The following is a 13,862-nucleotide window of genomic DNA, read 5'->3' as shown; positions in this document are numbered from 1 at the left end:
CGGAGAAATACATGGACACAATACACATTTGAACAATGTGTAAAACAATGTGTAAAACAATGTGTTTGTGTCCATGTATTTCTCTGCGACGCGTGGTGGGGGTATTATTTCTCCTGTGTCGTGCAGCTATCTCGGCTTCCCTCGGCTTCTTTCGGTTTTCCGACAAACCGACACGTAAATTTTGTTGTGTGCGAGGCTTGCTGGGCTCGAGAGAAGGGGTCGAAATGTTCTGCGATCTAGCTTCACTGCCTCTATCCTCCATAAATATAGATGTTATTTTTCTATCATTTCTAACCTAATCGTGTTATAATCACATAATTTTACTTAAAAATGATTTTTTTAATCTTTCAATTGATATATTATTCTAAATTAAAGTTATTCATTGGATTTAAACTTGTGTCTACTGCATGAAAAAGAAAAACAAATTTTCTAATTAATATGATATTAATAGAAGAAATTTGTAACGTGCCATTTTCTCCGTTGGTCACTGCATTAAATGCAATTCAATGGACATCGAATAATTTTATATCTGTTATTACAGAAAAAGGAGTTCATATATTAGTAAGTATAAAATTAATAACAAATTTGTAATACATATGATGTATATGTTCTATTCTGAATGTATTCATTTTAATTTATAATATTATTGTAAATGTTTACAGAGTAGACATTTAATAATTGTAATGTATGTATTAAATGAAATAAAAGTATACATTTGAAATTTTTAATTGATTTAATGTATACTTTGTAGGAATTAATACCTTCTATGAAGGAACATCAACCAGATGTTACATTTTCATGGTCTTTTATATATCCTTCTGATTTTTTACCTGCGTACGCATTTATTAATGAAGTAACATCCTTGGCATGGAACATAAAACGTAGAGAAATATATTCACTTTTAATGGAAGGTGCTTTGGCACCTAAAATCAATGACGCATCTGATGTGTTACCAAGGATAATTGATGTATCATGGTCACCAGAAAATTTAATTCATCCTAGGAAGTCCATAGTTGCAATCATAACTTCTGTTGGTGCTGTTGAAATTGCACATAAATTATATGACGTGAGAAATTGGTATTCCTTGAGTAATATATCATCTATATGGTTACAAACGATTGAAGATAGTATTAAAACTGATTTGTCTAATTGTAAACATGAAGAATCACGTTTTACAAGCATACAACAAAATCTTAGACGATTGCAAGCTTGTGCAATGACATGGAGTGAACTATTTCGATTAGAAAATACTTGTTATGCATATTTTGTAACTGCTTTTCGTAGTTCAGAGATAGTCATTTGGAAAATTGATCAAGTAACTGATTCTACTGAGAATGTAACACCAACCATGATATCTAAAGAAAATTTAAATATGAACACAAAAATAAATGTATTATTATGGTATACTATAAAATCAAAGAAATACTTAATTATTATTGGATGTTGTAATGGCCAAATCAAAGGTCTTCTTTATACTGGTGATAATAAATGTTTAGAGAAAACAGGAGAAGAAAAATATTACAATAATTCAGATCTTATCGTAGTCCAATCTTTAACTATGGTTTCACAAAATGAAAATGGAATGCAATTTATTGCTTGTAAAAGTTATTTTATCTTACTGTTTGGTTTGACTAAAACTGGTAAATTAATGTCTTCACATTATTTACAAACAGAAGGATTTTCAATTTCGGGTATGTATATATAATTAATAAATATCTTTTAAAATAAAAATTAAAATGTAAGTAATTTAAAAACTATTAATCATTACTTTTAGGAATCAGTGTTATTGCTCCTGAACGTGTTGTAATTACTACACAAAATTGTATGATGTATACGTTTGATACACAAGAAAATAACTTAAAAAGTATTCCAATAAATTATAAATTACCTAAGACACGTGTTCAATATTTGGGTCTTGCTTGTTCTCCAAATTGTACCATGTTAATTACCGTAACTAGTCCTTATTGTACATTTGATCATTTAGTAAAAACAGAACCAAGTATATTGTACATATGTTCCATAGATGGAAAAGAATGGGATCCAGTGAATATAATACAAAATTATAGCAATAAAAATTCTAAATTACCTTGGGATTGTCTCGAATTAATCAGACTTAAAGCTGCTAAAGTTTCAGATCCAACGAGCGTGTTACCTAAAGTACCACACAATTTAGAATCTATTTCATTATATGAATTAAGAATATCATTATGGGTGTCACTTATGACTGAAGTATTAACAAAGAAAAAGATAGTTCGAGAAATTGAACATGAAGAAAATATAGCAGAAATTCACTCACTAGTTTTTATTCATTGCGCATGTACATATATCGATCGTTTAATGAATAAAACACATTTATCAAAGAATCAGGAAACTTCTATAAACCTGCTAAGAATGTATTTAGAAATTTATCTTGCTGGTGAAGAGGGAGAAGAAGAAACAATTACAACAAAATATGTACGAGAAGCATTAAATAAAACATCTCATTTCGAATTAAAAGCAGACGTATGTAATCTATGCCATGAAAAGATATATGAAATACCTTGGAAAACTATATACTGTCCACGTGGACATGTGTTAGGCAGGTGTGCTTTAACCCTTCTTCAAATTACAACAATGAAATATCGAACTTGCCCACTATGTAAGAAAATATATCATTCCGACTTAGACCAAGAATATGAAGAAGTACTATGTGTGTTTTGTAATGTACCTGCTTTATATAAAGGTCATTATCAATATAATAAAGATTCGGAATTACTTGCAAGAGATTTATCAAAACATCCAATATCAGAATTATCAGGAAGCCAAGATCCTTCGGAAGAAAATGAGGCAGAATCTTCAAATGCTAATTCTGATAAAGATGAAACTGCTAGTATTCAAGATTGGGACATGATGTGATTATTATTATATATATAATATATAATATCTAATTATATAAAAAAAAATAATAATCACATTTTATAGTTTATTAATTTTCTTCCCTCCGGGCGAAAAGCGCCAACTTTTCTCCCGCTGTTCAAAACGAAGTTGCCGCTTTCCGCCTACGTCGAGCAGAAAAAATGTATACTCACCATGGGCAGTAAATAAGAAAGCCTCAGAGCACATGTTTGTTGACCACGGCTTCGCCTCGGTAAACAATTACATGTACTCTGAGATATTTCTTACTTTACCTCCCTAGGTGAGTAATATACTATTTTTTGTTTCTTTACAAAAACTTTTTTTTTTTTTTAATTTTAGTATTGTACAGGAATTTGTTTTTACAATGTTATTAATTACTATATATATATATATATATATATATATATATATATATATATATATATACATAAAATAGTATTAATAAAATAAAAAATTTTTACATTTATTAATACTTGTGTATTTTATTCGTTCTCTTTTTGGCTAATAATTATTACATATCATACTCCTCTTTGCTTATTATAAAATTTAAATAAAATAATTAAAAATATGATCAAAATGGATGTATTCTTTTGTTTCTTTTTTTCATTCATTTTCATTATCATTTTTAACACATATATAAGAGTGTCTTTCAAGAATTGTAATATCTTTCTCAAGTTGTTGTAATTCACGTTCCAGTTTTGCCTTCCTTTGCACTTTTGGTGGAGTATCAATTACAAATGGTAAGGAGTGAAATTGTTTCATCATTTCGTCCCATCTTCTTTTCATTCCCTATTAAAATAAAAAAAAAAGATAATTATTAATAGAAACAAATATTTATAACATTAATAATTTAGATACATCCATACATCTAGAAGTTCTTTTCTTTCTTCTTCTGAGATACAATGGTATTTTGGTTCATCGATACAAGTATCACTTGATTTATTTTCTTTTAATTCCTTTTCTACTTCTTCACATATTATTTTTTTAACAATTTTTGGAACTTTTCCAAATCCCTATAAATGAATTAATTTTAATAATAAAAAATATACAAATAATTGCTAATTATTTACATATTATATGCTTATAGAAACAAAATATCTTTCTATGTATATAAATAGATAAATGAATAAATTTTAATAATAAAAAATACAAATAATTGTTAATTATTTACATATTATATGCTTATAGAAACAAAATACCTTTCTATGTATATAAATAGGATACAATCCACTAGATTTTAAATCATGAACATCTCCGTACCGTGTATCTACATATCTTTCTTTATGAATAAAAGGTTGAGATTTCTTTATATTAATAATATTTTGTTTTTTAAAATTGATACGACCTGATTTAACCGGATCAACAGGCAACTCTCCACATTTTTCTTTTTTTTTATTTTCAATGGCACCCACGATGGTAACTTCCGTTGATATTCTGGATCACGAATGTGTACATGTTTTACATCTGTTTTGCGATATTCTATCCGACTTTTTTTCTTTAAATATTGAGATGGTAAATTTAATGGTACTTGTGGTAAACCAAATGTACGGTGTGAATATTTTTCTTTCTTAATTTCTGTTTTTATAGGTTTATTATATTGAGAAATATACCTTTAAAAAAATAAAATCATCGTTTTAAAACTAATACATTAAAAATAGTAAAAAATAAATGATAGAAAATTTTCAAAAGAAAAAAAAAGAAAAGTACCTTATATAATTCTAATTAATTATTAATATAATATTTTTAATGTTACCTTTGTCGTTTTGCATATTCTATTGAAGGACCAGGAATTAGGTCCGTAATTACTTCATCTGTTTCTGATTCTACGTATACCATTTTTGAAAAAGAGACAATATACAGAAACTTTTGAGTAATATTTCGAAAATTATATTTATATAAAGTACATCACACTTCTAATATTAAAAATCAATCATGAGACAGACGATAGTAAACGAGTAGAAAAAATTATTTATTATACAAACCTATTTAGTTGCTTAGTTACCCAAAGTAGTTGATCAAATCATTTTTGAATTTGAATGCGTTGCCGCGCAATTTTTGATTCTGTCAAAATTGTATTTAAAATTATTATATGAAATAGTTTTTTTTTAAATTAGATTTTTTTACAATAAGATGGATATAATATTCATAATAATGAGATAATACTACAATCTTACAATTAAATTAAATAGTAATTTAAATAAATTTACGTGTAAATAAGTATTACAAATGTAACGTTGCATTCATGCATAATATAAACAAAGTATTACTTCATCTTATTGGATAATATTTATCATTATATTATCAGTAATCATGTATAATATAAATATTAAATAAAAATATATACTTTAATGAATAATTAACAATAAAATGATCTATATACTATTTAATTATATTATATTTATTTATATATTTAACATATAATTGTAACAGTTATCAATAATGATTATGTGTTCATCATATATGTATTAGGAATTTATATATGTACAAGAAGCACAACAATTTATTATAATAATAATTAATTATACTTATCGTAATGTTTAGGTTATGTACGACACGAATGGAAAAATTTTAAACTTAAATAATCACAATGCAATATGTAACAGCCGGTTTGTGAGGTGATATCTTATCAGAATACATTTCAATTCAGTGTTATGTTAATGGTATAATGTTTGATTCACACAACCTATGTAATTTTAATTTAGTTTACACATATGTTACATTTAATATTATTTATATTTATAAAAATGAATATTTTATATTTACAGAAAAAGGTGTAGAAAATTGCAGATCAACAAAAATGTTTATAAGATTATATTCCTTGTTTGTACTTGCATTAGATCTTATAACGCTATCATTTAGAATATGTTATACAATTTTAGTTGCTTTTTATCGAGCATTTAGACCACCACCATTAAAAAATCTTAATGGAGAAATAGCAATGGTAATAATATTTATAAAATGTAGATATCAAAAAATATCTGTTATTCATAATTATCTGAAATATTTTATTAATATTATATTTAATAATTTAGGTTGTTGGAGCTGGAAGTGGAGTAGGTAAAGAAATAGCTATTCAATTAAGTCAATTAGGTGTGATTGTAGCTTGTGTGGATATCAATGCTGAAAATTGTAAAGCAACTGTACAACGTGCTGTACAATTATCGGGTAATGCAAAACCATATATTTGTGATGTGACGAATGAAGATCAAGTATGTATTATTAACCGTATATAATAATGCATTTATAGATACATTATGATTTTTATAATATGCATACTTTTATAGGTAACTGCTACAGTAACAAAAATTGTTTTAGAAATAGGTGAAATTACAATGTTGTTTCATTGTTGTGGTTTTCTTAGTCCGCATGCATTAATACGAGATCCACCAAAAATAAGACAAACCATTGATATCTCAGTACTCAGTCATTTTTGGGTAAATAATAAAAGTTACATTTAATTAAATTATTATATATAATATCATAAAAATTGTATAACTTATATTTTAGTTATTGGACTCAGTATTGCCAAGTATGAAACGAGCAGGAAAAGGACATATTGTAGCGTTATCTTCTGTAGCAGGACTTTCTGGTATTACAGACAAATTATTTGTATAATTTGTATATAAATTTTGTATAATAAATTGTTTTTTGTAGCAGGATTGTCTGGTATTACAGGTGGTAAAGGATGTATTCCTTTATCTGCTGCACAATTTGCAATTCAAGGTCTAGCAGAATCTTTACATACAGAATTAAGACACTCTAATAGTAATATTATTATTACATTAGTTCATATATATCCATTTGTTGTTGGAGCAGAATTACTAAAAGATATTCGATTTAGGTAGGTATAATTTTTATGTTCATTTTATATTGTCTTAATATTTCAATATTCAAAATAGATTTGAAAAGATAAATCATTTTATTTTCATTTTATTAAAGGATACCTAGTTATTTTGGAACAATGGTTGCTTCAGAGGCTGCTCATAAAATTTTAAATGGTGTTCGTAGAAATTATACAGAATTTAGTATACCAGGGTATCTGTTATATATTGGACATGCACTCAGGTAATTTCTAAATATTTATTATTTACTTTTCTATGTATTATTTAATGTTGTATGAAATCAAATTTTAATATTAAATATTTATTGTTTTTATTTGTAGAATGTTGCCAAAGAAAGTTTCTTTTATGTTGAGAGACTTACTAGATAGTGGAGTTAATTTTGGATAATAAAAAATTAATTGCTATATTGTTTCAACCTACCATGGTACATATTTACTTTTTATTATAAATCAAAACAAATATAGAATGTATTTTATTATTCTATTTTTTTAAATTTACATATACCATGAATATTTAGTATAATTTCTAATCATTTGATCAATCTCAATAATCTTAAACTTGATATTTGTTATTAAGTTCATATCTTGAATAACAATAAAACAATCTCACCTAACATTTTAATTTTTAGATACAATGTACGTTCTGTAAAATATACTCAATACTTTTTTATTTATGTGTAATAAATCAAATGATCAAATTAATCTTCCCTGTACTGATATTCTAAAAAAATTATTTCCTATAAACAAATCAAAATTTGGAATAGTTGTTGAAAAATTTGACCATTTAAAACTTCGATATACCTTTTATTATACGCAATCTAATGTTTAAACAAATGAATTGTTATTTAAATATCAGTTCAATATAGTATACACACAAACATAGAATATTGTCTAAATTAATTTTAATTAATCGAAATTATATATGAATTTATAAATTGTATTTATACGAAAGAAGAGAGCTTTGATGTTTATTCATCGAGTTCAAACACAATACTAAATTTTTTAAAGTCATTCAAGCTAACTGTATTAAGGAGGTCAAATTTGAATTTAAAAGTAATGTTTACATCTTTCAGAAAACATTTAAATGAAAGATAAATCTCATGACAAAAACTAGTTTTATTATTTGATTAATTAACTATTCTTTGGTTTTATTGGTGTCTTGAAGAATGCTAGTTTTTTTTTAAAGAGTGACACTAAAAACATTTTGGAAAGAAAAATTTGATATCCTTGAAACTATCCGGGCATATGTAATTGTGTACATATGTATGATTGTTATTACATATAAATAAAAGTTATAAAAAATTATATATATATATATATATATATAATCTTATATTTATTTTGTTGGGCCTTTAAAACTAATATTAATCAAATTCACATAAAAATCTATGCTAAATTGATGATTGGGTAATGAACATCTTTTTGGAATGAATTATGTTCGTTAACCAATCATCTCCTGTACATCCATTTCTTTTACGATCTGATAAATATGAATAATTTCATAAAATCTAAAGTATTTTATGTGACATAAAATATTAATTAACATAGCACAATATTAAGGGTGCAAATAAAGTGCATTTTGTTTGTTTTGTTTTATATATATATATGTATATATATATACAGATGCATTTATACTGTCGTCAATTATGAAATAATTCTGCCTGAAAAAATAAAACAATATTGATATTTTGTATTATAAAAGAAGATACGATAACAAAAATATTTGATGATGAAAATAAATTATGATTTATAATGAGAATTCATTAAAATTGAGAGATTTTAATGAAGATGGTTCAGATTCTAAAATTGAATTCAATTTATGCTAGTCTAAACCAGGAGGTGCTGGTTCTGATAAATCTGGTTCTGTGGTTGTTTCTGGTTTTTGTTCACCTGGAAAATCACCAGGAGGTGCCTGCAATTTATAAATTTTAATATAATTATTATAATAATTAAAACTAAATTATATGATACAAGAATATATTTACAATATCAAATTCATCGTGCATTTCACAAGATGATTTGCCCTGTATAATATCCATTATGGATTGTGGAATGTGTGCTTTCTGTAATAAATATATAATTAATAATTAAAGAGAGAACTATTAGAGCACTAGATGTAAATTAATAACAATTACCTGATTTTCAGTAAATGCTTCAACATGAGATAACAAAGGTGCTCTTAAATTTGGTGCCATTTTTAATGCTTCAAGCAATTGTGCTGATGGTAACTGTAAAATAACTGCAAAACTTTGTGGTTTCGTACGTTCACAGCATTTAACGAAACCTTCCCAAACTTTCGGTTGTTTCCATACTTGTTTAACTATCAAACGCTGAAGTATATTCATAACAAAACCGCTAAGTCTAGGATACAGAGCTAAACTTTGTATAACCGTACGCATTAACAACGTAGGTAAGGGTGTAATTTCCATTAAATGTTGTATTACAACGGCAACAGTTTCTTGCGTGTAAACTTGATTTTCCGCAAAACATAAGGAAGTTGCTGTAAATTAGTATTTATGGTTAAATAAATTTATAAAATATAAATTAATTGAATTAATATAATGAATTCATAAAAAATAATATACCTTTTATTACAGTTTTTAGTTCTGCTTTGCTGGGATCAATATTGTGCAAAGCTATCAATAATTCTGCAGGTGTAATTGGAGATGAATGTAACACACCACTATCATTATTATGTGTACCTAAAAGTCTATTAAATACCTATCAAAATACAGATAAATTAATATTTTAGTATTGGCTTAAAATTATTTATCAATTAACTTTGAGAAAAATATATTTACCTCTTTAACGACAATAGGGTTTAATTTTATTAATTTAGGAAGTGCAGCAATAACTTCTTTTTTGGTCAAACCATTTAAAACAGGTATAAGAAATCTTACATCTGATACTCTTGTTTGATATAATTCTCTTACTTTTGATACTAATTCTGCGCTTGGAATAGCTAAGTATATAATAATATATTACAGTTATAAATCAGAAGAATATAAATGTTATAAATCTAACTTTCAATTCACTTACATTTTTCTGTAAGAATATGTATAATTCTGGTGACCAAAGTTTCTGCTCCTTTCGGACAATTTTCAACAAGTGCAAGTAATTGAGGACTACCCATTCCTAATGACCTTACAGGTCCTTCAACTAATCTGAGAACCATGCGTTTTACATCTGCTCCCATTGATGTGTACACTCTTGCTAATCTAATAGAAGAAATTTTATATAATTTATATTGATTTTGCATAAAAATTGAAGAGAACTCATATGAAAAAATACTAACTCATGAATAAGATCTTGATGTTCGCTTAATAAAGCCAAATATAATCCTAAACAAGCTCTGGTAGTGGATTCTGTCCATAGATTTTCTGTTTGAGGTCTTCCTCTATCTTGACCAAAAACTATTTCAGGAGGAGTTTGTAAACGTAAAAAGCCTAAATAAAGAACTGCATATTCTTCTATAAGTTTGCTTAATTCAGGTCGGGCATATAATTGGCAAACCAATTGTATTGCTGCCTCTCTTATCTGTTAGAACAAAAAATAAAATCATGTAATATAATTTCAAAAAATAAATCAGCTAATAATATAATCACGAAAACAACATACCGCATTGTTTTCATGTCCTGTATGACATAACAAGACATTCAAAAAAACTAATTGTTTAGTAGGTCTTCTAATAACCATTTCTTTCAAAAGTTGCAATGGTGCAAGACCTTTTGTTTCATCTGATGAAACCATTTTCAAAGCTTCTACTGCATCTTCCGTTATTAAAGGTGCTTCTAAATACAATCTATAGAAAAATACATGATTATATTTGATTTTAATATAAAAATATAATATTACTTATATATAATAAAAATGAACATATATGATAAGTAAAGATCTATTACCTATACAATAAAGCATCACGATCCTTGCCTTGAACCAAATCAATCGCAGAAACTAAAGTACATAACAAGAAATTGTAGGCTTGGTGTGGAGCTTCTTGTGGCTTTGTACTTAATGTCGTTCGTCTTTGAAAACCTTGCAATAAGGCATATTCCTCGTACAACCAACCCAAAGCTAAATCTAAACGATTTCTCATATCATCCGTAATATAATGAAGTACTGCTTCTTTAATATATGGATTGAAGGTTGCTGCTAATGTTGTTAAGATTTTTGACCTATAATATTTTATAATTATTTAAATAAATTAATATCATTTAATTTTTTTCTTAGTATTGATTCATATTAATATTATCATTAATCATTATACCTTACAGAAGAAACACCACCAAGAACTGCAACTTTTTCTGCAAGTAGAATTCTGTTAACTGCCATTAACAACATCGTTTCTTTTCCTTCCTTACTAAGTGGTTTTGTAACTTCTGATAATTTTAAAGATTTCAAACGATTTCGTGCTTTGGCTAATGATTTTTCATGTGCCTCTAATGATGCTTTAGCCTCTTTTTCTTTCTCCCTATCTTTTTCACGTTTTCTTTCTCGTTTTGCTTCGGCCACGCTAATTGTTGGATTTTTGATCAAATCTTCCATCACAGCATCCTCATCTTTGGCATCTTTCTTACTTTTCTTTGCCTTAGCTTGTTTAATTTGGGCAGCCAAAAGTCTTGCAATCGTTTGACATTGTACATTTATATCAGTTGTTGAAGTTGGTTGATATTCTCTTTGAAAAATGGTTGTCATAGTATCTGGAACCCATGCCTGTTACATACAAACATTTAATATGTTAGTATATTTCAATAATTTTATATAGAATGAATTATAATGTATTTTGTTACAAAAAAAATGTACATACCATACTATCCATTACTAATTCTGTTGCTATTTCTACACTTAATCTTTCTGCTATAAAACTTTCAGAAAGTTCAATTAACTCTGGTAATTTTGGTACTAAAACTGGACTTGCTACCGCTTCAGTTTCTTCAGGTATTAAAGAAGTATCTACTTTTGCACGTTTAACAGCAACTGCAACGGCTGCTTCCTAATAAAATAATAATATGAAAATATTTAAATGTTATATTTAAATTAATTTATTATTCAATTAAAATTGAACTTACCTGTTGACGTTTTTTAATGCGCCTGACATCTTCTGGCTTAGGATAAGCTTTGATAATTTCCTGTTCTTTGGCACCAAGCTGAGCTAATAATTTAGCAATAGTTGAAGCAAATTCTATACCCGATGGATGTTTCATTAATCCAAGTAAAGTAAGTTTCAACTGCTTTTGTACGCTTGTCACTTGAGAATCGGATAAAGTTGGAGGTAAATCATGTTGTAACTTCTGTAAAGCTGATAAAAAATACCTCATTTAATTTATGTTTATATTTTTGTTATTTCATTAAATCAATGAATTAAAGTACCTTGAATAACACTAGACATAAATTGTGGTCTAGTTTTAGCAATTAAAGCCAAAGAACCCATACATGTCATTAAATTGACACTACTGACATGTGGGGATCCATGAAATTTAATAAGTAAATCCATTACATGGTTTGCTTCTTCTTCTAATTTTCTTCTACGAGCTATCTTCAATGTCAATGGAATATCTTCAAGAGAAAAATCATCTGGTTTTTTTGGAGCATCTGAATCTGGATAAGTTTGAATCAAAACAACTCCCTCCAAAAATTTCACTGCTTGTGTTCTAATGCTATAATAATAATATTTTTAATAATAATTTTTTTAATCTGTTTGTTTGGTTTGTAGATTACTTTGATTTGTACAAATTACTTACCCATCATTATCGCTATCTATCATATTAATAATTTGAACTTTTAAACAACTTAGTTGGGTCCATGCCATTTCCATTTCTAATGTTACAACTGCAGCATACGAGATCCATTTTAAAGCAGCTCTAAGAATTCTTCCACTAGCTCGCAGAGCTCTTTTAGCTACTACCGGTGCTTTGTCTGAGACAAGTCTTAATAGTACTGGAACTATTCGTGGTATTGTTTCTGGTTGTTTTACCCTAAAATTTATAATTAAGTATTTGCGTTAGATATATAGACATAAATATATATATTATAAAATTAATTTGATAAAAATATATCTAATAAAATATTATGAAATAATATTAATGATTATTACCCTGCTTCTTCAATAAATCCTGTAATTGTCTTTCTCACTTCAGCAACTCTGTCTAGAGAAAATTGTATAGTCTCATCCAAATACAATGGAAGTAATTGAAGTTCCTTATTACATAAAATTTCTTGGACTTTACATAAATTAGAAACTTTTACATCTACATCAAGGCACGTAGAAGCTTCATTTAACCATTCAACAACCTGAAAATGAATAAATTTTATTATAAAATTTATAAAAATTGACACAACATCAAATGGCAATGTATACAATTATACATTATATATATATATATATATATGAAATTAAAATGTGAGGTTATATTACTTACCAAATCACCCGGCCCTTTTTCCTGCTCTGATCTTCTGTGTATTCGTGGGTCCATCTTACTTGTAAATAATACGAAAATAAAAAATGTACTTTTATTAAAATATTAATTTAAAGAAATAATCTTCCAATATTACATAAAAAATACACATAAGGCCACTAATCTCATACAGACTATATTATTTAAAAATAAAACATATTATTATATATATGTACAAAAAAAACGAATTTTCGTTATATTTTATAACGTGATTTATATATATTTTATCATATATTTATGACAAAAAAAAATAAACAACGTAGTTCTTAATACTCTGTTAAAAATTCGCTTCTTCCGCCATTTTGAAAATATTCAGAGTTCTTTCTATTAGTAGAGAAATTAAAAACACACTGATTGTGATTGGGTATTACAAAACAAGCGGCAAAAGATAACCAATAATCGTCGATATTTTAAATTAAAAGTGTTTAGTCACTTTTCAAATTTTCATATTTATTAACTTAGAAAGTAATCATATGCATAATTGAACTTTATTTAATTACTGTATACGTCCACCTCAAACTACAATAATATTAAAAAAAATTAATTATATTATTATATCATTCAATTATATAATTTTTATTATATGTACATTTAAATGTATTTATAATATAATATTGTATTGATTATAAACAATTTTTTGTTGTTAGTATTAAATACAATTAGAAAGATCT

General features: G+C 26.5%; 4 protein-coding genes across 6 annotated transcripts; 2 read left to right on the top strand and 2 right to left on the bottom strand.

Moving 5' to 3' along the window:
- The first annotated feature begins 109 nt into the window (after positions 1-109).
- On the top strand, positions 110-2,953 carry LOC107065906 (uncharacterized). The gene is made up of 3 exons (XM_015320003.2): positions 110-561; positions 752-1,691; positions 1,775-2,953. Exons 1-3 carry the CDS (start codon positions 439-441, stop codon positions 2,893-2,895), a joined length of 2,184 nt encoding a protein of 727 aa, XP_015175489.2. The 5' UTR covers positions 110-438; the 3' UTR covers positions 2,896-2,953.
- Positions 2,954-3,476: 523 nt separating this feature from the next.
- On the bottom strand, positions 3,477-5,795 carry LOC107065905 (enkurin). Its single transcript, XM_015320001.2, is given in 7 exon segments — positions 3,477-3,684; positions 3,762-3,908; positions 4,095-4,285; positions 4,288-4,505; positions 4,649-4,808; positions 4,878-4,956; positions 5,659-5,795. Coding segments are annotated over 5 exon segments (825 nt in total). The 5' UTR covers positions 4,732-4,808; positions 4,878-4,956; positions 5,659-5,795; the 3' UTR covers positions 3,477-3,498.
- Positions 5,250-7,215, top strand: LOC107065904 (17-beta-hydroxysteroid dehydrogenase 13). 3 transcript variants are annotated; one of them, XM_015320000.2, is made up of 7 exons: positions 5,250-5,836; positions 5,928-6,104; positions 6,180-6,329; positions 6,403-6,484; positions 6,571-6,736; positions 6,835-6,960; positions 7,058-7,215. In XM_015320000.2, exons 1-7 carry the CDS (start codon positions 5,561-5,563, stop codon positions 7,122-7,124), a joined length of 1,044 nt encoding a protein of 347 aa, XP_015175486.2. In that variant the 5' UTR covers positions 5,250-5,560; the 3' UTR covers positions 7,125-7,215. The 3 variants fall into 3 exon arrangements, with proteins under 3 accessions (XP_015175486.2, XP_015175485.2, XP_015175484.1); XM_015319999.2 differs by having other exon boundaries at positions 6,553-6,736; XM_015319998.2 differs by having other exon boundaries at positions 5,693-5,836; positions 6,550-6,736.
- Positions 7,216-7,511: 296 nt separating this feature from the next.
- On the bottom strand, positions 7,512-13,499 carry Sym (symplekin scaffold protein). The gene is made up of 16 exons (XM_015319997.2): positions 13,156-13,499; positions 12,831-13,027; positions 12,478-12,711; positions 12,107-12,393; positions 11,806-12,035; positions 11,544-11,729; positions 11,004-11,449; positions 10,639-10,911; positions 10,355-10,538; positions 10,032-10,273; positions 9,776-9,954; positions 9,538-9,698; positions 9,322-9,457; positions 8,872-9,236; positions 8,722-8,799; positions 7,512-8,648 (listed from the first exon to the last, which is right to left on the bottom strand). The coding sequence occupies exons 1-16, from the start codon at positions 13,207-13,209 to the stop codon at positions 8,559-8,561; spliced, it is 3,342 nt and encodes a 1,113-aa protein (XP_015175483.1). The 5' UTR covers positions 13,210-13,499; the 3' UTR covers positions 7,512-8,558.
- Between the last annotated feature and the right edge of the window lie 363 nt (positions 13,500-13,862).

This window comes from Polistes dominula, unplaced genomic scaffold, assembly GCF_049000335.1.
Source record: "Polistes dominula isolate Pdom_NZ unplaced genomic scaffold, Pdom_raw_medaka contig_77, whole genome shotgun sequence".
Classification (NCBI taxonomy): domain Eukaryota; kingdom Metazoa; phylum Arthropoda; class Insecta; order Hymenoptera; family Vespidae; genus Polistes; species Polistes dominula.
Note: the sequence above shows the minus strand (reverse complement) of the source record. Positions and strands in the feature narration are given on the sequence as shown.